At 54.5% G+C, this 25,461-nt stretch overlaps 1 protein-coding gene across 7 annotated transcripts in view; it reads right to left on the reverse strand.

Moving 5' to 3' along the window:
* PRR5 (proline rich 5) overlaps nt 1-25,461 on the reverse strand; it is a 41,395-nt gene that overhangs the window by 6,368 nt on the left and 9,566 nt on the right. For 2 of the 7 annotated variants that reach the window (XM_084749787.1, XM_084749786.1), the window contains exons 2-6: nt 17,205-17,324; nt 13,817-13,888; nt 10,456-10,536; nt 5,175-5,223; nt 4,875-4,932 (exon numbers count right to left, since the gene is read on the reverse strand). In XM_084749787.1, the coding sequence (XP_084605913.1) occupies nt 4,875-4,932; nt 5,175-5,223; nt 10,456-10,536; nt 13,817-13,888; nt 17,205-17,314 (370 nt within the window). In that variant the 5' untranslated portion in view covers nt 17,315-17,324. Of the gene's footprint in view, nt 1-4,874; nt 4,933-5,174; nt 5,224-10,455; nt 10,537-13,816; nt 13,889-17,204; nt 17,542-25,461 lie in introns of those variants that run through there. The other 5 variants (XM_084749785.1, XM_084749789.1, XM_084749788.1 and 2 more) reach the window with 5 other exon arrangements.

The raw sequence follows: 25,461 nt of genomic DNA on the forward strand, positions 1-25,461 counted from the left end.
GCCAGGGAGGACTTCCTGGAGGAGTTGTCTAGGGGTCTGAGCCAGCTTCTCAGATGGATACACGTTGGGCATGTGACACCCACCCCTACCTCACCCCTGCCAAGAGCAAGAAGCAGCTGTGTGGGAAACTGGAGGTAGGAACTGAGCTGGCCTCAGGCGGAGTGGCACCACATGCCAGGTGGATAGTCCCTGGGGAATGTAGATACCCCAAGATGACTCTGTACCTTGTAGACTTAGGAACGTGTCATCAGGGTAGACAGCTAAGACAAGCAACCTCTGGGTCTAGGGGTGAGCAGACCCCAGCATGAAACCCTTGCTAACCTCTGTTGCCATGTGGGTCTGACCAGGGAGAGGGGGGTCCGTGACTGCTGGCCAGCCTGTCTGTCTTCCAGGTTTCTATGGGAACAAGGAAGCCTGTGAAGGCCTCTGCCCAGCTTTCCAGTACTTGTGGAACTTTCCCCCATGGAAAGCCCCAGGTCCATGCAGAGCAAGGATGTAGGGAACACAGAGAGTTGGCCCCAGGAGCAGGCTGGTCTCTGTGTGTGGCCGCTCAGGGCTGTCTGCTGGCTGACAGCTCTGACACTCCCGGGTGGCCCACACCTGGCTCCAGGGGCAAGGAGACTGCAGAAATGCCCGGGGCAGGCGGATACTCACAGCCCCTCAGAGCCCTGTCCGAACACAAAGTCCCTTCAGTTCCTGCCATCATACAGGAAGAAAGGCTGTTCAGTCCTGGCTGGCTGTGGGGTGGCCCCTGGGCGCTGGCCAGGGCAGTGTGCCACCAAGTGAAGGTCGTCCTCTATTTCCACAGGGCGGACACACCACAGAAAGCAGATGTTGTAAAACATAGAATCCAGGCCCCAGCTGGAACCGTGTGTGCTGTCAGAGACCCGGAAGGATAGCCTGGTCCCTGGCTGGGTTCTTGCCTGGGACTGTGGGCTGGGCTGTGTGCCGGGGAGTGGGGTCAGCAGAGGCTACCGTCAGACACACAGACAAGGGCTGACGCCTTGCTCTGTGGCTGTAGCGAAACCCCAGAGAGTTCTTCCCGCCAGCCCTAGTGGCACCGTCTGTGTAAGGGACAGGTTAAGTTCCCAGGAATGGATGACAAGGTACCCTGTGTTTGCTGCTGGTATAACACAGCCAGCGAATGTTGTGTACGCTGCCTGGGCCCCAGCCAGAGGTGGAGCAGAAAGCTTTGGTGAAGGGCCAGGCTCCACGCTGGCTTTCAGTGGGCAGTCAGTCTTGCCTTTATTCAACAACCCCGGGGTGGTAGGAACCAACAGCAGAGAGGCAGATGGTACAGCTCCAATCCACAGGTATGCAAGGGAAGGCTCCAGGTGAAGGCCACAAAGAGATGACGAAGGTGGGGGTGGGGGTGGGGGGACAGGATGGACTAATGCTGTAGAGCAGGGGACTGAGGCATCTACACAGGCGTGCAGGAATGGATCAGCTACACTGAGTTTGGCTCATGGGTGAGAAATACAGGTCACAGCCTCAGCCTCAGCAGCAGCTGCCCCCTGTGTGGCTCTCAGGTGCTGATCTGGGATCCTCTTGTGAGATACCAGGCTGCTCCCCTGCAGGGAGCACTCCCAGCTCTAGCTGGCTCCCAACTCCAGGAATCACCCAGCTTGGGGAATAATGACAGAGGCCTTACTAGAGTGTTCAGGGAGGGAATAGACACCCAGTCTTGGGTTGCCCTCTCAAGGCTACTACCTGCCTGCCTGTGTCCCCTCCAGCAGTTATGGGATGAGGAGGGTACAGCTGGCTTCAGGGAGCGGTCTTCAACAGGATGGATTTCATGAGGTGGAGGGAGGCTGAGATGGCTGACCCACCGAGCAGTGGTTAAGAGGCTGAAGGAGATGGACAAGTGCAGACCACACTTGGAGGCCATATCCGGGGCTGCTAGGCACACAGCTCCCTGTCTGCTGGGATGGAGTCACCCTTCCGTCCCGAGTTTCCTTTCACCTGACACTCATCACACTAGCCTGTCAACATCTGGTTTATGTCTCAGTCCAACCTGCAGGGTAGAACCTGTATCTTTTCCGTCTCCAGGTCCCCAGAGACTCCCTGGGGCCCTAGCATGGACACAGATCATTGTTTGCTACAGTGGAAAGAAAGGGGCCCTGAGGGCGAGGGAGGGTGCAATACGTGATAACCATGGTGTACTCACAAGTGCCTGGAGCTTGCGGAGTGGCCAATAAAAGTCAGGGCATCTTTCCTGTTTTCCCTGGAAGCACACAGCCCTCCCCCCCATCCTCGTCACAGTCATGAGGTTCCACAGGCATCACAAAGCTGCCCTTCTCCCAGGACTCGGCTCCCCTGGGCCATGTTGGTGGGAGGCACCTCAGGGAATGTGCTGAGTCAGGAGGGTGTGGGAGGCCTCTTCTTCAGGTGCCAAACATTCCGGGCTCCATCCGAGGGGCTTGGCTACTAGGACACCCCTGGACCTTGGCTGCCTGGGCCTCCTGCCCACACTCTCTGTTCTCAGGACTTTCTCATTCTTGCCTTGGCCTGCCTTGCCTGACGCATGTAGGAAGATGATGGGGAACAGGGTGTGGGGGGGGTGTCACTCGGAGTGAGGCAGGACCCCAGGCCTCAGCCTCCCACCCTCTGAGGTGGGCTGACAGCCATTTGCCCAGGGCCCAGCATTTGGAGGGGACAACTGGAGCAGTGAGTGACTTGAATGGGGCCCCAGGAAGCCAGCCACCTGCTCTGCACTTGGGCTACTGGGTATCGAGTGTGGCCAGAGCAGGACTGAGCATCTGTGGCTCCTTCCTAGGGCTGCTGGGGCAAAACCCTGCCCCCTTCTCCCAACCAGGACATAGCCTAGTGGGGAACACACCTGGTGCCAGGCCCAGCAGAGGCGCTCAACAAACTTTCATAGCGCCCACAGCCGGGGCCATGAAGCATGGCCACATACCGGTATTTGTGGACGCCCACAGCCTGAAGCCAGCACAGGCCTGGTATACAGAAAGTAGCTGCATATAAAACGCTCGTATATTGAAACCAGAACCGGACCTGGTGCACAGTAGATACTCATCAAATGCTTATGGGATCCAAAGTCAGCACAGGGCCTGGCACACAGTGGGAATCTTCAGAGTCCTCTGGACTACTTAGCTTTGTCATAGTGCCAAGCCTCTCCTGGGACCCCAAGACCATCAGAGGCCAGGAGCCTGAGGTACTAGGACCAAGAGGTCAAAGCCCTCTGCCCCATGATGAGGGCTGAGCCAGCCACTCAGGGAGGATGCTGGAATATGGGTCCTGAAAAAAAAGTAGGGGCCTCCCCCAGCATCACACCAAGGCTCAAATATCCCTAAAGTGTGGCTGTCCCTGAATAGGAAGGAACAATGACCTTTGCCCTAAGCTAGTTCGCTGGTCTTTGGCTGTTCAAACTCTACCTGGTATCTCTCAGGCAATGGGATGGGGCTCCTGTTACAGTTTGGATATAGGGTAGCCCCTAAAATAGCTCATGTGTTGAAGGCTTAGTTCATAGCCAGTGGCAATGTGGAGGTGACTGGCTCATGAGGGTGATGGCTTCATCACTGGATGGACCCACTGACTAGTTCAAAGCTGACTGTGCCTTGGGGGCACAGAGCTTGGTGGGAGAAGTGGGTTGTTGGTGTGATGGCGAACGCTGACTGTTAACCTGACAGGACTTAGAATCACCGCCTCTAGGTATGTATCTGAGGGAGTTTCTAGCCTGGGTTAACGGAGGTGAGAAGACCTGCCCTGAACACAGTCAGCCCCATTCCCCACACTGAGGTACTGGACTGAGTAAACAGGAGAAAGTGAGCGGAGAGCGATGTTCACCTCTCTGCTTTCTGGCTATGGGTGCGATGTGACCCATCGCCTCAGGTCTCTGCCACCACGCTTTCCCTACCACGATGGACTACGGGCCGCAGCTGTGAGCAAAAACACACCCTTCCTTCAGCTGCTTTTGCCGTGGCAACAGGAAGGAGTGCACTGAAGGAGGACCTACCAAAGGTACGCTTTGCCTCTGGTCTCTTCCTGCCTCTCGGCTTCCTGGCATGGCAGCTCTACCTGGGGAGCAGCTTTGCCAACCCACATGGCTCTCTGACATGACACTGGCTCCATCTCAGGCGCCCAGTGATGAGGTCAAGTGTCCACGGACTGCTGACACTGTGAGCTAGAAGAAACCTTTTCCCCTTTATCATGGTTAGCTTTGCTGGCTTGACAAAGACCTATGGTCACGAGGCAAGGGACTCAATCAGGGACTGTCTACATCAGTTGACTTCTGGGTGTGTCTGTGCTAACTGATATGGGAAGACCCAGCCCACTGTGGGCGGCACCAGTTCCTAGGCAGGGGCTCCTAAACTGTGTAAGAGAGAGCCGAGAGCACAACGGGCGGCAGCACGCAAGCGCTCATCCCTGATCTTGACTGTGACTGTGAGAGCTCCCACCCTGATGTAATGGCCTGCTACAATGGCCTGCACCCTAGAATTGGAAGTACAACAAACCCTTTCTCCCCTAAGCTGCTTTTTTTTTTTTTTTTTGCGGGTGCCTTACCACAGTGATAGAAATCAAACTAGGACTCCCCTTTAAAGTGCTGGCTGTAAAAAAAAAAAAAAAAAGTGCTGGCTGTGTCCCAGTGACTGGAAGCTGAGGGGCAGTGAGGGGGAAGCAGAGGGCCTCTCCCTGGGCTCCCAAGGGGGGAAGGGGGAGGGGGACAGACTCTCTCCAAGGTCCTTTCCCAGTCCAGGCCTTGGTCCTGCTGCCCAATGCTGCGTCTTTCCTTTCCAGCCATCTTAACCAGAGAGCCACCCCTCCATCCAAGTACCAGCCACGCCACTGTCGCAGAACATCAACCCTAACCACGCGCCACAGCCAAGCCGGCCACACTCAGCCCCTAGACTCACCCTCGTAGAACCGTATCTTGTCGCGAAGGATCACCATGCCCTTTGTGAGCAGCTGGTTCTGAAACCGAACAGAGGTGCGTCACTGGCCTGCAGCTGTTCCAGAGTGGTCGGGACCACAAGACCCCCAGGAGTCCACCAACAAGCCACCAAGACATGAGACCCAGCCTGCTGCCACACAACCAAAACCCCATCCACCCTGAAGCAAGCCTTGAGCCTGCCCCGGCTGTCACAGGCCATAGGACTAGAGAGACCTCCTTTGCGAGACAGACCACGCCTCCCTCTGGGGCAAGGCCCACGTACCTGCAGGTACTCAGTGAAGAAGGACCCCAGCTCCGTCTTCAGCAGCTGCCTGTGGGGGAGGGGAAATGAGAGTGAGCTGAGGTCATGCAGAACCGGTGAGGGCTTGGAAACATCCGGAAAGGGTTTCTCTGTGTAGCCTTGGCTGTCCTGGACTCGCTTTGTAGATCAAGCTGGCCTCGAGCTCACAGAGATCCACCTGCCTCTGCCCACCTGAGTGCTAGGGTTACAGGCGTGAGCCACAGCACTGGGCTCAGGAGATTATTTTTCCTCTGTGGCTTACAGAGTGGCTGGCTCACTAGGTAGCTCCCCCACCCATCTCACAGAAGAGAAGCCCACGGGTCCCAGTGGGACCATAGCATCTTCTACTTCCTCAGACAGACACTCACAGGCCTGGCCTCCTTCCAGCTACCTGCCTGAACCCCACAGCTGGCAGGGCCCTCCTCTCTCAAGTGGTTTCTCCCTAATTCTAAGCAGCAGCTTGAGTCGCCATAGAGGCAGCACAGGCACTGACTCCCCCATGGGCTCAGATACTTGAACATTACACCCCTAGACGGTGGCACTGTTTGGGGGAGGTTATGGGACTTCTTGGATATGGAACCTTGAGGGAAGGTGTTACGGGAGGTGGGGGGAGGGGAGGCCCCACTTCCTGTTTACTCTCTGCATAAGGCTCGGGTTCGAAGATGTGAGCTCTCAGCTTCCTGCTCCTGCCACCATGCCCGCCCTTTGCCACCCTTGCCGCCATGCCTCCCCAGCTTGATGGACTCTCATCCTTTTGAAGTCCGAGTCAAATGAACGCTTCCTCCTGTTGGCCGCCTGTGGTCATGGTGTCTGAGCACAGCCCCAGAAGGGAAACCAATACAGCCACTGACAGCGGCACAGTCTTCATGTGCCGCGACAAACCAGGCAGAAGTCTTACATCTTCTGGCTGCTAGTTCCACCCGGGAGACGTAATTAGCCCCGAGTTACAGGGAGTCCTTGCCCTTCATGGTTCCCACATACACGCCACCGCCATCCCCAACAGCACAGCCCTAGCTCAGTTCCCACGCAGGGAGCGACTGCAGGCTAAACTCCTCTCTGCAACTTGGTGTTTTGTAAAGACGTACAAAGCCCTGGGCTCAGCCACCAGAACCGCAAACAACAAAAATAAGGACAAGCCGCATAGGAACTGGAAACACACGAGGGATAAAACTCCGAACACAAACACAAAACACAAAGTACAAAAGAAGAAGTGACCAACAGAAGCAAAAGCGAGCGCAGCCAGGTGGAGAGGGCGCTGTTCCCACAATGGGGCACAGGAGGCTGAAAGTGGTACACAGGAAACTGGGTGTAGTGGCAAACAGCTGTCAGGAGACTGCGGTCACCTTTGGCTGTATGTCCAGTTTGTAGGCCAGCCTGGGCTACAAGAGACCCTGTCTTTAATGTGTAAAACCACACACGTCCCATCTAATGATTGCAACAATGTGGCCGGGCCCACCTTGGACATGCTCAGAACATGCTAGGTCTCCTGTTGGTCCAAACCTACACGAAGAGCTGGCTCAGGCAATATACTGAACCTCAAAGACAAGGGTTGTGCTACAAGTGAGAAGCTCCTCTGAACAAGCGACGCTGCAGAGCCACTCCTGTGGGGCTTGTCCACCCACTTGTTTTAGACAGGGTCTTGCTATATAGCTCAGGCTGCCCACTAACTCACTATGGGGCCTAGGCTGGTCTTGAACTCACAGCAATCAGTCTTCAGGAGAAACTGAAATTAGGAAGGCACATAAAGTGGTCAGACTCAGGCCAGGGAATCCAACATAGGCTCCCTAGTCTTGTGGATTAAAAATGGTAACCTGAAGCCAGGCGTGGTGGTGCACGCCCTTAATCCCAGCACTCGGGAGGCAGAGGCAGGTGGATTGCTGTGAGTTGTAGGCCAGCCTGGTCTACAAAAGCGAGTCTAGGACAGCCGTGGTTACACAGAGAAACCCTGTCTTGAAAACACACACACACACACACACACACACACACACACACACACACACACACACACACACAAAAGGGTAACCTGGGAGTGGGATGAGGGCACTGAGAAGATGGCTCGGTGGTTAAGAGCACTGCTGCTCTTCCAGAGGACCCAGGTTCAATTCCCAACACCCACATTACAGCTCACAACTGCCTGTAACTCCAGTTCCAGGGGCTCTAACACTCCCATACCTATACACATAAAATAAAAATAAATAAATAAATAAATAAATAAATAAATAAATAAATAAAAAATGGTAACCTGGCCATACATGGTGGTGCTAGCTGTGGTGCCAACACTTGGGGAGAGGCAGAGGCAGGAGGATTGCTACAAAAAAAGAGAAGGAAAGATGGGGAGACAACCAGCCTTCCAAAGTGAAATTCTAGCACCCAGCAGATCTAGACACATGCTAAGAGAAACAATATCACACACCTACATACAATCTTGATGTTGCAGGTGGCACCCGATAAGGACCTAGGCTTCACAGGGGGTGCCCAGTCATTTGTGTGTCATCATCCTGTGTGTGCCAGGCCTCATTCACAGCTATCCAGGGATGCATGTGGCCTGAGAGCTGCAGGCCTGATACACCTGCTCGATCAAGAAACACTATAAACTGGCCAACCCACAGTAAAGACGGCTCGGTGACATGTAGCCCAGGATGCGAGCTGATGCTTCTCCAAAGACGATGCTTCTCCAAAGACAAGCAGCCAGCAAACACCCAGAAGCTGCCTTACACCGTTGGTCACCAAGACACTCCAACCAAAGCCACAAGGAGCTACTGTGGCATCCACAGTGCTCTAAGAATCTCAACCAGAGAGAAATGTAGTGAGAGGCTGGGGCCCACCTCACTGCTCACTCTGTGGAAGTCTGGGAGTCTCCCTGAAGTGAAACTCCAGCGCCCAGAAACAATATCACATATCTATGTGCAATCTTGAACATGGAACCTGGGCACACGCCTACAACCCTGGCGCTCATGAGGCTGAGGCAGGAGGATCTCAAGTTCAATGCCAGACTAGTTTACAGAGGTCGTCAGATCCGCTCTTCAAAACCAAAACTCCAGCCAGGTGGTTACCCGCCTTTAATCCCAGCACTCAGGAGGCAGAGGGAGGAGGATCTCTCTGAGTCCAAGGCCACTCCGGGCTAAATCAATGATACATAATTGAGACCTCGTCTCAAAACAAATAAATATGACAACAAACACAAAACCAGGAAGTAAATGAAAAACCCCACACCTTTTGTACAAGGATGCTCGCAGCAGTAGCACCCAGCACTCCATCACAGCCACAGGTCACACAGGTGGATGGAACAAAAATGAATGTTATCACACATCCAGGCAGCCGCACCTCAGAAGTGCCAAGGGGCCGGCTGCATGCGCTCATGAAATGCCACTCGTATGAAATGTCCAGAAAAGGGAGTCAACAGGACAGGAAGTGGACATACTTGCCAGGCTGGGGTGACTGATGGGCTGTTAAAGGGGAGAGACTGTTTCAAGGCAATACAAAACAGCCTGGAAGTCTGGTGACAATCTTAAAACCAACACGGGCACACTCGACACAGGTCACGGTATGTTCAGAGAGGGATTTTTATGGCATAACAAGTTGCATGTGAATAAAAGTTTACATAGCCACGTATTTATAACGTGTCCATAATACATAGCACCGTGTCACAGTGGCCTACTGCTCGGGCCAGTGACTGACCCATGGGTGGCCAGGAAGCACTGGGCAGGCTACACTCTGCACCACAGCCATGTAGTCTGGGTTTACGGAGGCACACTCTGCGACTGCCTCACGGAGGAAGTGCCCAGGGATGCCAATGGGATCAAACCACATGAGGCTCTGTGTGCATATGCATGCACATACATACACATATAAAGGGAGAAACTGAAGACAGCAGAGTCTTCAGTTGTGACTAACTGCCCCTACCTGGGACAGACACCTGTCCTTGTCGCTAACTATCCCCCACTATGGTGGTGGTGGGCAGTTTTTGAATACAACCGTTAGTGGCTCCATCTACGGAGTCTCTCGCTGGATGAAAGCCAATGACTACCTATGCATTTGAAGCACAATCAGACCCAGCTAATTTTTGTTTCTGGCAGGATCTCAGATATGTCAGGAAGGCCTTTAAAAAAAAAATAGAGCTTGAACCTCCTGATCTTCCTGCCTCTACCTCCCAAGTGCTGGGACTGCAGGCGTGAAAACATCCATGTAGTCAGCATCAGGGTTAAAACTCAGGTTTCATGTATGCTCAGTAAACACTCTACCTACACATCTCCAGCCCTAGGCCTAGTTCATTCAATGTGGTCACACGTGGAGGAGAACCAGACTGGGAAGGGACAGATCTGAATGGCCTTGGACCCTGGAGTCAGGAGCTGGGTTCTAGCTTGGCCACCAAATCACTCAACTGCCAGCCTGTGTGTGGTGCTGCGGTTAGAACCTGGGCCTCGCACATGCCAGGCTAGAGTTCTTCACTGGCCAACCCTATTTGGCCATTGTTTATAGATTTGTTGTAAGAAACACATTAGGAAAATGGGTTCCCTGGGCTGGCCGAATGTGCTGGGTACGACGGGGCACAGCAAATAGCACTGAGCACAGGGAATTGGGACTCATCTTCCTCCATTTTGCTTGACTCTTCCCAGCCCCCTTTTGTGCCCTGGGCCTCAGTTTACCCACATAAGGACCCTTTCAGGTGGGTGTGGTGTAGCTGACCCCATCCTAGTTACCCTTGCACCCCGCCTTCACTAGCAAGGGGAAGGTTCAGTGTTGACTTTTCCCGATATTCTTTGGATCTGGGGACAGGGTGCCCTGGGTCAGGGCTGGAGGCTAAGAGCACAGACTGGAAACACCTCACTGTGCCAACTGTGTGACCCCGGAGAGGTAGCTTGACCACTCTGAACTCCATCCTCTTCCACTACGAATGTTGACTGCACTCTCTCAAAGCCACAGTGGCCTAGTTTGCAGCAGCGGCCTGAGAGCGTTCCTCTGTCCCCGGTTGCCTCACAACCTGGTTCCCGGCTAGTCACAGGAAATGAGGGGTGTTCGTGGCTGGACTGTTTCCGGAATGGCAGTGGGTCATTAAGCAGGTGGGCCCTTCCTCTTAGACAGAATAAATATCCTCTGTAATGCACCGGGGTGGGAGGGAATGCGGGTATTATCTCAAGCCACTGTCTGAGTTCCACCCTGCTGACCCTAGACGGGCGTCCCCAGGAGGGTGGGGTGTGGGCCCTCCCTCCTCCACCCCCAGCCACACAGATGGGTTTCCCAGACAACACTGGTTCACACTCACCGCACACCCTCATTGAGGATGAAGAGCTCCTGGTCGGGCAGCCCTTTGCGCTGGAAGACAGCGATCACGCCGTTATGGATGCTGTGGGCAGACGGGAGAGTGGTCACCCAGAGGCGCTGGGCCTCGCGATTCCCTCCAGGCTTGCCTCTTCCCACCTATCCAGTCCCCTCCTGAAATCACGGGTGTGCCCACACCCTGCTACAACTCCAGACCTGGGCTCCTGACACAAACTCTGGCTCACAGGAACCTGCCAGGCCCTGCAGGTCAACCTGGGCAGAACTTCCCTTCCTTCCTGCATGCCCTTGATCCAGTCAGCTGGGCCAGATACTGGGGGCCTTCTACACCATCTCTATCCTTTCCTTATGTCCAGGTCCTCTGGCTTTGCCTCCACACCCCAATGCATCTAACCCCGTGGCGGAGCCCCCATGAGTCACTGAGGTCCCAGCCGCGGCAGCCTCTTCCCTAGGGCTGAGGAATGTCAACAGTGAAACTGACCCTGTCCGGGCCCTGCTGATTAAAACTCTCTGGAAGCAGGAAGCTGCGAACACTTTTCTCTACAGGGCCAGAGGGTCAGCTGTTAAAGGTCTAGGACTAAATAGTCTCTTGCTTCAATGCTGTGAAGTTAGTGGAAGTGTGGAACTGTGTACCAATAAAACTTTATTATTCATACATTAGGCGATGGACTGGGTTTGGCCTGTGGGGCTGCTTCAGCTCCCAAGCCTCCCTGTGTTCACCCAGGCACTCCGGGGCAGCTGCTGCCAGCCACAGGACATGCCTACCTCCTGCTCCTCTGCTATCTGCTCAGTTTCTTCTTCCGGGTCACCATTCCCCTCAGCCCCTACAGTCTACATCAACTCGGGACACACGTTTCCGTGTGACTGTCAGACTAACCTTCCTCCACTGCTATGTAAAACCTGGCTGTCCTTGTCAAGCCCCCGACCACCGTGTGTCCTTCCCTACCATGCTGTGGAGGCCTCAGCCACAGGGACAGATCAGGGGTTCGGGGTGACAGCATGCCCTGGGGAGCCCAGGCCTCCATCAGAGCAGAGCAGACAGCGGCCTGAAGGAGGTGCGACCCTGGTTTTCAAGGCTCAGTTTATCCTTACTTCCCCCATTATACTTTGTGGAGAGACACCTCAACCCTGTCATGAAGGTGGCCACTTGGCCACTCTCCCCTCCTGCATTACCCTAGGTCACCAAGGCTGAGATAACAGCCCCGAAGGCCCCCTGCCCCACACCACATAGCCAGCTGACCATCTCCTGGGCCAGTCCGGGTTGAGTTCCCTCCCACCCACTGCTTGAGCCCTACACTCACTCCAGCCTGATGGAGGATGGCCTTGAGGGGCCTTGGGGGGACAGGCCTGGGTTTACATCCTGCTCTGGCTTCCAAGCCTTGGTGTTCCCTTCTATAAAATGAGCTGAACAAACAGGGCCTACCTCCGGTGGACTTTTTAGGAGTGGTACTCACGACACCTTGGCCACATCCACCCAGGGGCCATCGTGTGTGTGTGTGTGTGTGTGTGTGTGTGTGTGTGTGTGTGTGTGTGTATAGTCTCTTCGGTGTCCTAAACAGCAACATGTGGTGGGGTCAGTCAGACCGCACTCAGAGAGGAAAACACTGAGGTTTGGAGAGTCAAGGGACATGACTACTCAGCAGAACCAGAATTGAAATGAGTTGCTGGTCCACGGTCTTCCCGGCCCCTTGCAGGTACACTGGTTAGACTCAGCTCATTTTTACTCTCCTGAGCTCTGCAAGGCTCTGTGGGCTTTCCCAAAGTCCAAACAAACAAAAAAACAAAAAAACAAAACAAAAAAACCGTCAGTTGCTTGGAGAGAGGGAGGATGGAGAAGGCCAGAGGACCCCATGTGGTTTGTCATCCTGAAACACGGAAGTGAAACCCTGCCTTTCTCAGCCACAGCCTCCTGGCCAGAGTGGAAAACCCAGCCAGGACATGTGCAGATGGTCCTCAGGAAACCACAGGAAGTGGAGGGACTTCCGGGCGAAGGCAGGGGAGGGCATCCTCAGGTGTAGAGCCCCACCTCTCTCTGGCCTCTAGCTTCTAGTAGAAAACAAAGCTCTCGGTGCAGGCAGGCCAGATCCCAGCCCTGGAGCCTGCATGACCTCACTGGGTGGACACAGGGAGGAGAGAGACAGCCCAGTCCTGAGAGGAAGGGTAGATCTCTGAAGGCCAGCTCTGGGACTCCTGGACACTCAGTCATAGCTGCCCCAGTTCCATGGAGGATGGCTCTAGAATGTCACCAAGAGGCTGAGATTCTGTAGGGAGGGGTGGGGAGACCATTTTCCTCAGATTCCCAGCCTCGCTGGACTCCCCTAGAGGTAATGGAATAGGGCGTGCTTACTCTTTGCCAGGGACCTTCCTTAATGTACCTGGGAGCTACATGATGGGAGGCCATGCCTCCACCTCAGACCCGGTTCTCAGTGCCGAGAGAGGAAGGTTGGTCTTTGAGAAGGAGGAGAAGAGGCAGAGTTGAGCAGTCTAAAGCAAGCCAGATCTATGCTGACATCCGTTACTAAGCCAGACTGAGCTGAACGAAGCGCATCACAGCGTGGCTGCCTCCTAGGAAGGCTCCAGGCGATACGTTCCACCTTGTCTGGCTTCTAGAAGCACTGAGACCCTTGGCTCCAGGTCCTTCTCTGTCTTCAAGGACAGCAAGACAGGACTCTAGGTCTCAACTCCTGCTCTGACCTGTCCCACCCATCACAGATTCTGTGGTCACACAAAGCCACCTTAGACAGGCTGGGCCATCACTTCGGCCCACATCCGCAAAGTCTCCTAGCCACAGGAGAGCACACATCTATAGGCTGAGAACTAGGGCAGGGACACTTTTGGGTCACTGCTGGGCTGACCTCATCTAAACTAGGGCCCGGGGCAGAGTAGGAAAAGCGAGGTGAGTGTGGACCCAGCACCCCAGGACCCTAGCGTGGGAGCTTTGGCTTAGGCCTGCGTGGGACCTAGCCTCTGTTCCCTCTCACATTTTGAGCCTAGGTGAACCCTGGATCTCTGTGAAATCACAGTTTTCTCATCCGTACAACACGAGTGTTCAGTGCCATCTTAGGGTTCCTGAGGGCCCTGTTCCTTGTTCCCCACCTGATTTAGGGCCACCAGCCCTGGAAATACCGCTCTAATCACTAAAGCTCGCATCACCCTGTCCCAGCAGGGATAGGAACTCGGAGGCATTCCTGGACACTGGGCTCCCTGGCAGGCCTGGTTCAGATGGCAGACTTCGCTGTCAGGGGACATCTTGGTCACCTCCATTCTCTCATGTCCTCACTCTCTTTATGGGCATGGCAAAGGACACCTCACTTGGGAGAAGGAGGAACGGGGCCAGGGGTGCACACCTTACTTTGCAGGCGTCCTGCACTTTGGGGTGTACTTTCTCCAGCTCCTGCCTGCCCGGGGGCCTCCACCTGCTGAGGGGCAGAGGTGAGTCACTGGTTGAATGAAAGCTCAGAAGGCCAGGATTCCCTTAGCATGTCAGGCCTATGGTGGATCCTGGAAATCTTCTGGGACTCTTTCTGGAGCCTCTAGGGGGTGGGAGGCTGGGAGCAGCAGGGTGCCTCCCTGGCAGGGAGGAGATGTTAAGCCAGGTGGAGAGGCCTGTTGAGCTCTAGGAAAGCAGCAGCAGGTGCTCTGGAAACAGCTCCCAACTCTAGGTGGTTGTTGTAGGAGACAAGCCAGCACCACCTTGCTTCTTTTAGAGAGTTTCCCTAGCAGGGCAGGGGCAGGCCAAGTGGCCAGCGGTCCAGTGTCCCCTGTTCTACTTCCTCCAAGTGCTAAATTCCCCCTTATTTAAATTTTGACCCTGTCTAGGGTCTCTCGCTCTGAGCAGGCTGCTTGCTTCTAAACCAAGACCTCAGCCAACATCAAGAAAATGAATGAATGAATGAATGAATGAATGGATGAATCAGTGTGTGGCTGTCTTTACAACACAGCAACAGCTGCGCACCGAATTTGGGGGATATGTCCAGTGTCACTTGCAGTGCTTTGGCCACAGTCCCTAGGTGTTCCTGTATAGCTAAAGTTTCCAATCTGACTGGGAAATGAGACTCTTTACAGCTATAATGGGCTCAAAGTCTTAGATGCAGTGGCCCTGGGCTGGGGTGGCCCTGAATTGGTAGCTGATAACTTTATTAAAAGAAAAAGAAATTTGGGCTGGGTGTAGTGACACACACCTGTAATCTTAGCACTCGGGAAGGTGGAGGCAGAAGGATCAGAAGTTCAAGATCATCTTAGGGTATATAGTGAACTCCAGGTCAGCCTGGAATATACTGGGACCTTGTCGTCCCCCCCAAACAAACAAACAAATATACAAAAAACAAAAACAAATTTAGGGTGCTGGAGAGATGGCTCAGCAGTTAAGAGCACTGGATTGTTCTTGCAGAGGACCTGGGTTTGGCTCCCAGCACCCACGTGGTGGCTCACAACCACCTGGAACTCCAGTGCCAGAGGATCCGAAACCTTTTTCTGGCTTCTACAGGAACGAGGTGCATGCATGCGCGCGCGCGCGCGCGCGCACACACACACACACACACACACACACGGAGGAGGGGGAGAATACTCAGACACACTAAATAAAAATAAGTATCAAGAAACAACAATACACAAAAAAATCGCACTCCCCTCCAAAAACTAGAGACTTGGCTAGGGAAGGCCCTGAGAAGGCAGAGATGGAGCTAAAATGGAGCTGCTGTAAGCCAAGGACAGCAGAGAGAGGCAAAGCTGGACCCTCCTTAGAAACTCCAGAAAGGGACAGCCAGGCCACGCCCCCACATCCAGTGGTGACAGAACATGTTCCTGTTATGTGGAGTGGTCCCGTGTGGCATGACTCCGGTGGCCCCAGGACACTAAGAAGTCACAGAGGCAAAGGGGTGCATGCTTGAACTCAGGATGAGGACCATGGCTTGGAGGGCCAGCCAGGATACAGGCTGATACAGCTGTCCCGACCTTGCCGAGGGTTGACCCTTGCAGGCAGTACATTGCGAGGGAGAAGGACAGACAGGAAGGAGCGGGGGCTGGGAGGGGACTCTGGGCCCTTAAGTCCCTTTACTTATTTGTGTCTGAGTATACACCTGCCTGGGAAGGGATCGGGACTCCACCCACGAAATGCTGTGCATACAGTATGGGTCCTGGGTGCTGGGGTGAGCCTGTATCTCTCGCAGCTCCGGAGGGGGTGAGGGGTAAAACCTTTCTTGGCTACGATGGTGACAAGGTAAACTGAGGCCCCTGAACAGGCTGGGCAAGGGATAAGAGCTCAGAACACGGCAAAGCCCTGCCTCCCCAGCAGGGGGGTGCCTCCCAGCCAAAGGCTAGAGACAGGAGCTAGGAGCTGTTCAAGGACTGTGGGAGGCAACATCAAGCCTCTGTAGTCTGACAGGTCACCAAGGGGAAAAACCTGTGGAGGCCTGGGGTGGCCTCTCCTTGCAAGGCACCCCCAGAGCTCTGATGAAGAGCAGATCTTCTCACAGCCTCATTAAGGTGGGAAGAGGAGCCGTCTAAGCCTTCTGAGCCAAAGGCCCCCAGATAGGGTGACAGCCCCCCCCCATAAAGTTGCTTTTAGTAACTTCCCTAGACATCACTCCTATAGGTTTTCTCCAAATGTGCCTAGACTTGAGTTCTGTGACACAGGGCACTCACTGTGTGCCAGAAACCATGCTCAGAGCCTTACTACACATTTTCATATTTAATCCAACTACAGTCATGCACCCATATTATTGATGAAGAAACTGAGGACCCAGAGGTGGTAAGCAAACTGCTTAAGGCCACAAAGCAAAGAAGTGGGGCTGAAATCTGAACCAAAGGTCAGCACAGCTGCACTAAACCCTGCCTAGAGACAAGGAAGAAGACCACGGTGAGCCCTTCTGGGGCAGACAGGGCTCTTCCTTTTCTCATGGGTCTCCTCCCAGCCCAATACGGAGAACTGTTTAGGCCCCGGATAGAGGGGGAAACTTGAGGCAGTAGTCTAAGCTCTCAAGCAGTCTGCAGCTTAGTGGTGGGTGTAAGTTAGGGTCCCAGCTGGCAGCCTGGTGTCCCCAGGTTGCTCACGGACTAGATGAACAGAAGACATGTGTCCAAGTGACAGCCGGGGTCCCTGGTGGCAGACCAGAGCGGGTGAAGTATCTGGCAGGATTTCACTGCCAGGTGGAGAGCCAGCATCCACAGACCTCCCTGAACAGCCTGCCTCACACTCCCTCCGTATTTTACTTTGGGTGGAAATACTTTTTTCTTCTTTCTTTCCTTTCTTTCACGGGACCAACAGGAGACCCACCGGGCAACTCAGCTTAAAAGAACTATCTGTGACTCTAGTTCAGGGAGCACAGCTGGGGGAGGGGCTTCCCACGCCCGGCTAGTCCGGGATGGGCCTCCGGAAGGGTCCGGCAAGGAATGTCTGGCAGCTGGCGCACCCCGGCGGACAGCTGGGAGGCCTGGGGTCCAACTCGGGGAAGCCACCGCCCACCCCGCGCCGAGGGCCCAACACGCATACAGGAAGTGCAGCGGCGCCCCACCGGGGGCCCACGAGGCTCGAGTGCGCCCCTGGGAAGTGGGGGGGGGGGGGCGGCGAAGGCCTCCTACTCCGGGCCGCCCGCCCCAGGGGAGCGATCGTGGGCTCGAGCCTCCGATATGTTGCACTCACTTCCCTCCCCGCGCACGGCCCGGCGGCGGGGCGAGCTGCGCGCAAAGTGGCGCGCTGTCGTCTCCGGCCGCGCCGCTCCGGGCTGCGCGCCTTACCTGTTCCAGGTGGCGTTGGCGCAGGCCCGGCGCTGCTGTGTGCCCCGCTCGTCCGCGCCCGCCGCGCCCGGCTCCCTCTTGCCCAGGTCACTGAGGCTGGGCGAACTCATGAACTTCAACCTGCGGAGAGTCCTCATGCTCAACCCGGCCCACGCGCGCCCCGCGTCCCCTACGACGATAGTCGGCTGCTAGCAGCAAGTCCGGCGACCCCGTGGGGTCTCGCCCCAGCCCTGCGCCTCTGCCCGGGGCCGCGCGCCCAGCACCCGGCCCTGTAAACCATTGCTCGCGGCGGAGCAGCGTGGAGCGCTCGAAGCGCAAAAGCAGGCCGGGGCGGAGCCTCCTGCTTGGGCGGGGCTAGGGTGGGCGTGGCCTCCCGTTGGGAGGGCGGGGCTGGCTTCTTGGAGCCCTCAGCAGCCAAAGGTCCGGCTTGGCGGGGGCCGCCTCCCATCTTCCTTTCTGAAGCCAGCACACAAGGCAGTTCAACCCCAACTGCCTACCCGGCACCCATCACTATGGTCATGCACACACACCATGCACAGCGACCCATAGGCTCCTATCAATGTCTCCTGAAGTCACTCCCTCTCCAGTCTCCATCCCAGGAGAAAAAGCTGTGCCCACAGAGATCCATTCAGACCCCCTCACGTGGACACAGGCTCCTCCCACTGCGGATCAAAGCTTTCTACAGGGTGCCAGAGCAGTCAGCCCCACCTCACCTGAGTCCAACTTGAAACAGGCTGTCCTAGACCCCTTTCTCAGAGGAGGGACCAGGGACTAGGGTCCTCTCAGACAGGGACCCTGGATGATTGACTGGCCAGAGGGATTGCTGCACTGGGAGTTGAGGGAACAGAGGGCCATGACACCCCCTTGAATTTTATGTTCCCTTGTACGGCAGAAATCAGTATCTCTTAAGTCCCGTGACTGGGCAAAATGATCCTGGGACAGGATGCCACAGTCCTGGGGGCATTGAGTGCAATTTGGATTCTACCTGTTGGGAATGTTGTCGGGCAAAATAACCTCTTCAGGGTTCTGCCATCAAAACAGAGAGAGCTGGACTAGGCCTCACGAACACAGAGTGCCCCAGCCCATGACACAGAGCCTGGTTCAACCCAACTTCTGGAAGTCCTGATAGTTTTGCCTGCCATCTCCAAGCACATGGGGACAGGCACGGCCCCGAGTGACTTACAGGAGAGCAGAGTCATGGCTCAACTACAACCATTAGCATTTCCTATGCTGCCACAGTGTACTGGACACCCCCACATGCAGTGACAAACAGACAACTCCTTGTTCTTAGGAACTCTCACAGAGCCTAAGGCCACCCAACCTACTATGAAACAGCAGCCAGGGAAGGGCCGGGCTCCCCTTGCCTCCTTTGCAGTCAATGGTTTTGGCTGTCTGACTGTCCCAGGGAGAACCAGACTTGGGGGTCAACAGCAGATGAATTCACCAGTCTCCAAGGCAGAGGTGACAATGGCCGGCACCAGTTCCATGTCAAGGAAGCCAGATCTGGGGGTGAGGCATTTGAGTCGGGGTGTAGAGATCGCTCACCCAGATAGGTGTAAAGTGCTCAACCAACTCTGGAGTGTTGAGCACACTGGCCGGGAGCTCTGCTCAAGTGAGCAGGAAGAAGCCAGCTTGGACACTTTCCAGTCACACTGACACGCACAGGACACTGTCACAGCTGAACACGGATTTCCTATCTTAACGTAAAAATAATTAGATGAAAATCCCAAATGATTTACTAACCTACCAGCCCATGCTGGTGTGCAGGGGTGGTCAGTGTGGCTGTTTAGGAGGAGGGGAAGCACTATCTTTGAGAGACCCAGGTGGGTGTTCTCGGGTCCCTGGACTAACTGTATCTTTGGGTGAGTCACTTCTCCAGTGTGGAAAGTGAAGGCCACAAAACCTTGGCTTCTCCCTATCTGTCCAGGACACCCACTCTAGGCCTTGGGGTTTTCATCCTGTATCAGGCATGTCCAATCTTCTGCCCATGAACTCTGCGTGCGTCAGGATAGCGCCGAATGCCAGCCAAGATAAAATCACAACCCTGACCATCAGACCTGAGAGATGGTTCAGTTCTGCTCTTGCAGGTACAAGTTTGCTTGTCAGAACTAGCAAGTTTGGTTGTCTGAACTAGCATCTGGCAGTTCACAACTGCCTATAGCTCCAACTCTGGGAATCTGAGGCACTCTTCTGGCCATTTCTGGCACTGCACGCAAGTACATAGGCCCACACTCACACACACTCACACACATACACACGTAATTAAAGTTTTAAAATGAAAACAAAGAAGTTGGATACATGTACTAGACCCTTCTCTTGACCCAAGCTACCCTTCCCTCCCCATCCTCAGCATCTCCAGCCTGGACTACAGACCCTTTGTGACCACCCTTTGCAAGCCACCCCTGCTGCCCTTACAAATACTAGCTGGAGCTGGGGAGGGCAAACACTGCCCTCCCGAGTTCCCACTGTGCTGAAAAGCAAGCCTGGCCTCCAATCCTTGAGATGCCTTCAAGACCTGCACGCCTCTCTGCTGTCCAGAGCATCCTTCAGTGAAGCTCAAAGGAGAAGGTCCTCTCCCTCTTCTCTGACTGCCTCTGCCTTTGTTTAGATTTAGTATGGCTTTCTTGACATTTTTCTACCAGGGCCAGGAGCTGTAACCGGTTCAGACCTACATTCCCTATGCTTAGCACACAGTAGCTGCTCAACAGGAATGGCTAGATAGATTCATTTCATATTTTAGGCCATATTGGTGAGTGAAAACTAAGATGCAGGCTTGAGGCAATCGTGTCTCTGCCACTGGTGTAATGGCAGCAGACTCCTGGGCTCCTTCAGAGATGGCTAGCCTTGTATTCAGCACAGTTGGGGAGGACAAGGGGCAGGACTGACCTCTGTCTGTCTGTCTGTCTGTCTGTCTGTCTGGCAGGAGTGGCCAGATGGGCACAGGGAGGCAGTCTGGGCTACTCTGGAAGAGATGGCTGGCAGATGAGGGGAGCGCACAGAAGGCAGGAGAAGGAAGAAAGGAGTGAGCTGTAGGGGGTTCTTGGGGAAGAGGCGAGAGTGAAGTGGAGGGGATCTAAGAAGTGGGTCAAATAACACGCAGAATGGGATGTGTGCCTGTGGAACTTAAAAGACATCTCTCGAGCCAAGAGTAGAGGTGCTTGTCTGTAATCTTGATTGTTGGAAGGCTGGGACAGGAGGATTGCCTTGAGTTTGCAGGCAGCCTGGGCCCCATAGTGAATTATACTCTTAGGAGACAGCATCTCAAAGAAAAGAAAAGGGGAAAAAAAATAAAAAGAAAAGAAAATATCTCTAGAGAGAGTGAAGAGATGAGCCATTCCCCGCCCTGGCACAGACTTACACCGGCTACACCCACAGCCCAATGCAGAGACGCGGGGGTGCAGTGCCGACGGGTGTTGGGGCTGGTGGTAGGCAGCGAGGGTGTTGCTGGGTGCAAGTGTTGGTGGTAGGCAGCAAAAGGCAGAGAGCTCTGGGCCCAGAAATCCAATGCAGAGTCCGGGAGGCAACCAGGCTGTTATAACCCCTTCCAGAAAAGACAACTGAGGAGTTTTGGGGGAGGAGCAAGTCTAACTCCTGTGTTTCTGAGGCCTGAAGTGTCAGAAAACTCCAACAAACCCCACCCCCTATGAAGCCAGCTTTGATAAGGTAGAGGGACAGAGTTCCTAGACAGCTCTTGGTACAGCTATCACTTCTGTTAGCAGGAGCAGAGACTTTGTGTGGTCCACTGGGTCCTCTGGGCACCGATGGGGACTTCTTTGTTTGGTTTCTGGATCAAGGATTGAGCAGTTGTTTTGGGAGTGGCTTTGAAGAGAATCACCTGTATCTAAGGCTCTTGGTTCGGAACACAGGGGACAAGTGGACCCATTTACACACCCCCCTAAGTAGCCAGTGTCCCCACCTCAGAACCACACCCATCTCCCATTAGACCCAGGCTCTTCATCTAACACCCACCTAGCTGGCACAGGGGGCCTGAGACAGGATCCTGGCAGGGCATCAGAGCTATCCTGCTGTAGGAGTGAACCCCTAAGTGAGCAGCCAGAATGGGGGGTCCATCTGGCCTTGCTACCAGGTCAGCTGACCTCTAGGGATTTGGTGAACACATGTGGGAGATGGGCAGCATCTCAGAATTTGAGGATCAAGAGAGAAACTGAAGCCTTTGGGGGCCACACACTCCCCCACAGTGCTCTCTGACTCATGGGCTGTGAAGGTATGAGGAGCTGTTCCCCGGGTGGTTCATTTTCAGGGCACAGTATTCTCACACTGCCAACCCCTGACTTCTAATGTAGGGCAAGATCACAACATAGTTTCCCCCGACTCTTTTCCCATGTCAATCAAAGGGGACAGAGAACTTATCTGAAGGAGCCAGTTAAAGAAGGGGAGGGGGTGTCTCTGCCTGGGGTGGGAAAGACAAGAGACAGGGCAGAGAGACAGAACTCAAACACACTGCCCCATCTCGTGCTCCCAAGTTGGGGTGCTCCCTGGAGGTGAAGGGGGTCCCACCCATGTCACAACAGAGAAATGGAGGCTCAGGGAGGCTGGGGCACATGCACAAAATCAGGCTGGGCAAGCGTTGAAGCTGGAGCCTGGCCTGGTGGGCAGGAGAGAAACTGCTCCAGCTCAGGAGTTGTCACCTACCACCCCAGATGCACCCTCACTAGGCTCTCCTCCCAAGAGTCACTCACTCCAGAAGGCGCAAGGCCTGGCAGTTCCCCCAAAGCTGACTGGGGCCATGTCTCTAGCAGCCTGTGACGGCATTGGTATGTAGGCTCCTTACCCTGGGGGGTCCCAGATACCCAGGAGAGAGCCAGCAGGTAGCTAGGGAGTGTGATTGGTGCTGTTTCTCTGGCCTGTGCCCCGGGGTCACGTCTTGTTCCCTGGTGGGGAGAGGACGGTGGCACAAGACAACCTCAAGGTCACGGGGTCACAGCAGGAGCTTGGCACCTGCTCCTGTTACAGAGGAACAGTGACAAGGGGCACTGAGCCAGGCTGCAGAAACCCAGTGAGGCTAGGAGGAGGATCTTGGAGGGCTTTCCTCCCTGCACCTCAAAACAGGCTGACCAGTCAGCACTTGAGGCAGGACAGGTGTCCCATCCGGCTTGTGAGACGCAGCACACTGTGCCATCTGCCACCTCGCTCATGCATTCTCACTCCATGCTACCTTCCCTCAGGTCTTCCTGGCATGGGACAACCTAACCTGGCTGGTCCTGGAATCCCCTGTCCTAAATATTTCTCCCCTCCTATGCTCCTGGCTCAGTTTCTCATCTATGAAGGTCTTGGACATCAGTTTCCAAAGGTTCTTTGGGTGAGAGTTTTGGAACCCCTGGTTCTGATCTGTGACTAAGCACCCGGGGGACAGTGAGGTTCCCTTCAGGGCTGAAACTTGGAGTGGCAGAGAACTAAGCTTCGATTCCCTTAGTGAGATCCAGCCCAGCCAAAGGCAGCTCCACCTTAGCTCTCTGCTCGCAGCCGGTCTGTCTGCTTCATGTGGATGTCTGTGGTGTTTGACCCGGTCTGTGGATGAAGTTCCATGCGCCAGCAGCAGCGACCTGCAGGCTGCCAGCTTGCCTTCCTGCTCTGCACCTTCCTCATGGCACCTTCTTGCCAGTAGCTTTTTTTTTTTTCCTTCTTAAAATTCTTGGAAAGAATGAATGTGCCATAGAATAGAAATCAGCTCCCGGCGCCTCTACGCCGCCAGCAGCCTTCGCGATAGGAGATCTGAACGGAGAAAGTTCGTTTTCTTTCCGCTTGTCTGGACCTTGCACCCAGCCCTGCCGTGTAGGAAGAGCTCTTCCCAGTCAGGGATCCAGAGCTAATGTGGGTGATAGGAACTGGGAGAACCAACCCTTGGCCCTACCCCTTACTTCCTGGTTGAAGCCCAAAAAGCTAGTAAGGGCCTCCTGGGGGAGGGTGCTGCTCCCCAGGGTGGTGTTCCCCAAGCCACCCACTCCCCAACTTCCACACCTAAGAAACTATTATCTGAGGAAAATGCTCCTGATTAAATATCCTGCCCCCCCACCCCCAGCTGGGGGACAAGGGAGGAAGGGTCATGTCACATGGTGGGGAGGGGTGGGGTCAAACCTGAAACTTGGCTCCTTCAAAATCCCCGTGGAGGAGAGACTCCCTGGAGGGTGGGGTCACCAGTGGACCTGGCCTCCAAGATCAAAAAATGCATCGACATTTACCAGCTACCTGCCATACCCTAGCCAGGCCACTGAGGCCCAGCTGAGATTCCAAATCCTGAGCTCACCCCCGAGGGTCACAGGTTGGTGTGAGGCAGAGCCAGGCCTGACGCTGGAGTTCCTGTTGCCTGTTCTGTCCCCAGCTTCCCTAATACCAGGCAGCAAGACTGGAACCCACCTGAAAACAGCTGAGCCCAGGATTGTCTGACTGGCAATGTAGCTGGGGCTCTAGGGGCCCTGGGTCTCTACTGCCCCCCAGAACTTTCATAGGGACCAGCAGTGCCTATGTGCTCAGGACTCCTCTGTGCCACCTGCTTGGATCCCTGGCCCCCTCCAAATGGGCCCCTGCCCTGCCTGCCTAGTCCTCAGATCTGGCCTTTGCCTTCTGAGAAAACTCCAGATTCCAAAGTCTGGCATTCAGGACTCCAGACAGGCAGAGCCCAGCACGCCTTTGGGTCCTTCTTCCTCACTTGAGCCCTCCACGCCTTGTTCTCTGTAGCTGCTGGGTCCTCAGAAGCCTGCCTGCCTGCCTGCCTGCCACCTAGCATTTTCCAGGCTCTGTCCTGCCAGACAATTTAAACACACACATAATTAGATGAGGGCCTGGCGACCTTTCTTTGGTTCCATCTCTCCTTGGCTATGTCTTTTGGCTTTTTTGTGTTTTTGTTTTTGAGACCATAATCACTAATGTCAGGAAGTGTCCTTGCAACAGACACCTGAAAACTACTTTTGGTGAAAGGCACACAGGCTCTCTCTGGTCCAACAAGGCACTGAAGGCAGAAAGCAAGCCCAGTATCCCTTACCTCGCTTTGTCTGTCTCTTTCACTCTGGGTCACTTGCTTACTTCTGTGGGTAGACATGCCACCACTCAAGGATTGTCTGTCTAAAAGTGGTACCCGTTCCCTTAGCATCTTGCTTCAAGGCTAAGGCACAAAGAACAACTGAGACAGATGCAGTCAACTTTTACAGTGTCCTGTACCAGACCTTGAACGGTGCCCAAAGGTTTCCAATCACTGTCCTAAGCTCGCAGTCAGTCACCTTGGATCCCAGCAACAACCCCAAGAGACACATATCTTTATGACAAGGAGAGGAAACACCCCCCAAACAATGGCAAACTGCACAGCTTCAAGGGACAGGACACTCTTCAAAGGAGGGTCTCCTCTAGAGTGGCCAAGCAACATGCCAGACTGAGAGTATCTTATGGGAGTCAGGCCACTCCCACATAGCAGGAATAACTTGGGACCACCTTGCAGAACAGAACCTGCATGGGGACCACCCAGACTACATCTTGCCCAGGATGGCTTAATTGTGTATGTATTTAAATCCCTTCACAGGGGAGCTAGAGAGATGGCTCAGTAGTTAAGATCACTCGTTGCTCTTGTAGAAGACAGTTCAGTTCCCAGCACCCACATGAGTTGGGGGCGGGCTCATAACTGCCTGTAACTCTAGGGGATATGACCTCCTCTGCTTAGCTTCTCTGAGCACCTGAATACATATGCTCATACACATGTGAATAAAAATAAGATATATTTTTTTAAAAAAATGAAACATGATCTCACAGTGTAGCCCAGGTTAGACCGGACTATGTAGCCCAGGTTAGACCAGACAATGTAGCCCAGGTTAGGCTGGACTACGTAGCCCTGGGTAACAGGCTTCAAACTCTTAGTGCTCCTCTTGCCTCGTGAGGCCTGGTGTTTTTACTCTTGGGACTCATGCCCAATTCTACTCTTGGTGTAGCCCAAGCTTTTCAATGTTTCCCGTCCAGCTGGGCCTTTGAAGAGTTCTGGAATTCAGAGGAGAAAAGGATCCAGCCTGGGGGGGGGGGGGGGCGGGGTCAGTGTGGATGACCCTCGTTTTTTGTCGTCAGGGTCAGGGTGCTTCTTAGTGTACACTGATTTATTTACTGTATATGTGCACACTCGTGAGCCTTGGCACACATGTAGAAGTCAGAAGCCAGCTTGAGGGAGTCAATTCTCTCTTTCCACCATGACTTCCAGGAAGCAAACTCAGGTCACCACCCAGACCCTCAGAATCACTTTGCTGGCCCTACTCCTTTAGTC

The sequence above is a fragment of the Acomys minous genome (genome assembly GCF_964271855.1).
Source record: "Acomys minous genome assembly, chromosome: 12".
In the NCBI taxonomy this organism is placed as follows: Eukaryota; Metazoa; Chordata; class Mammalia; order Rodentia; family Muridae; genus Acomys; species Acomys minous.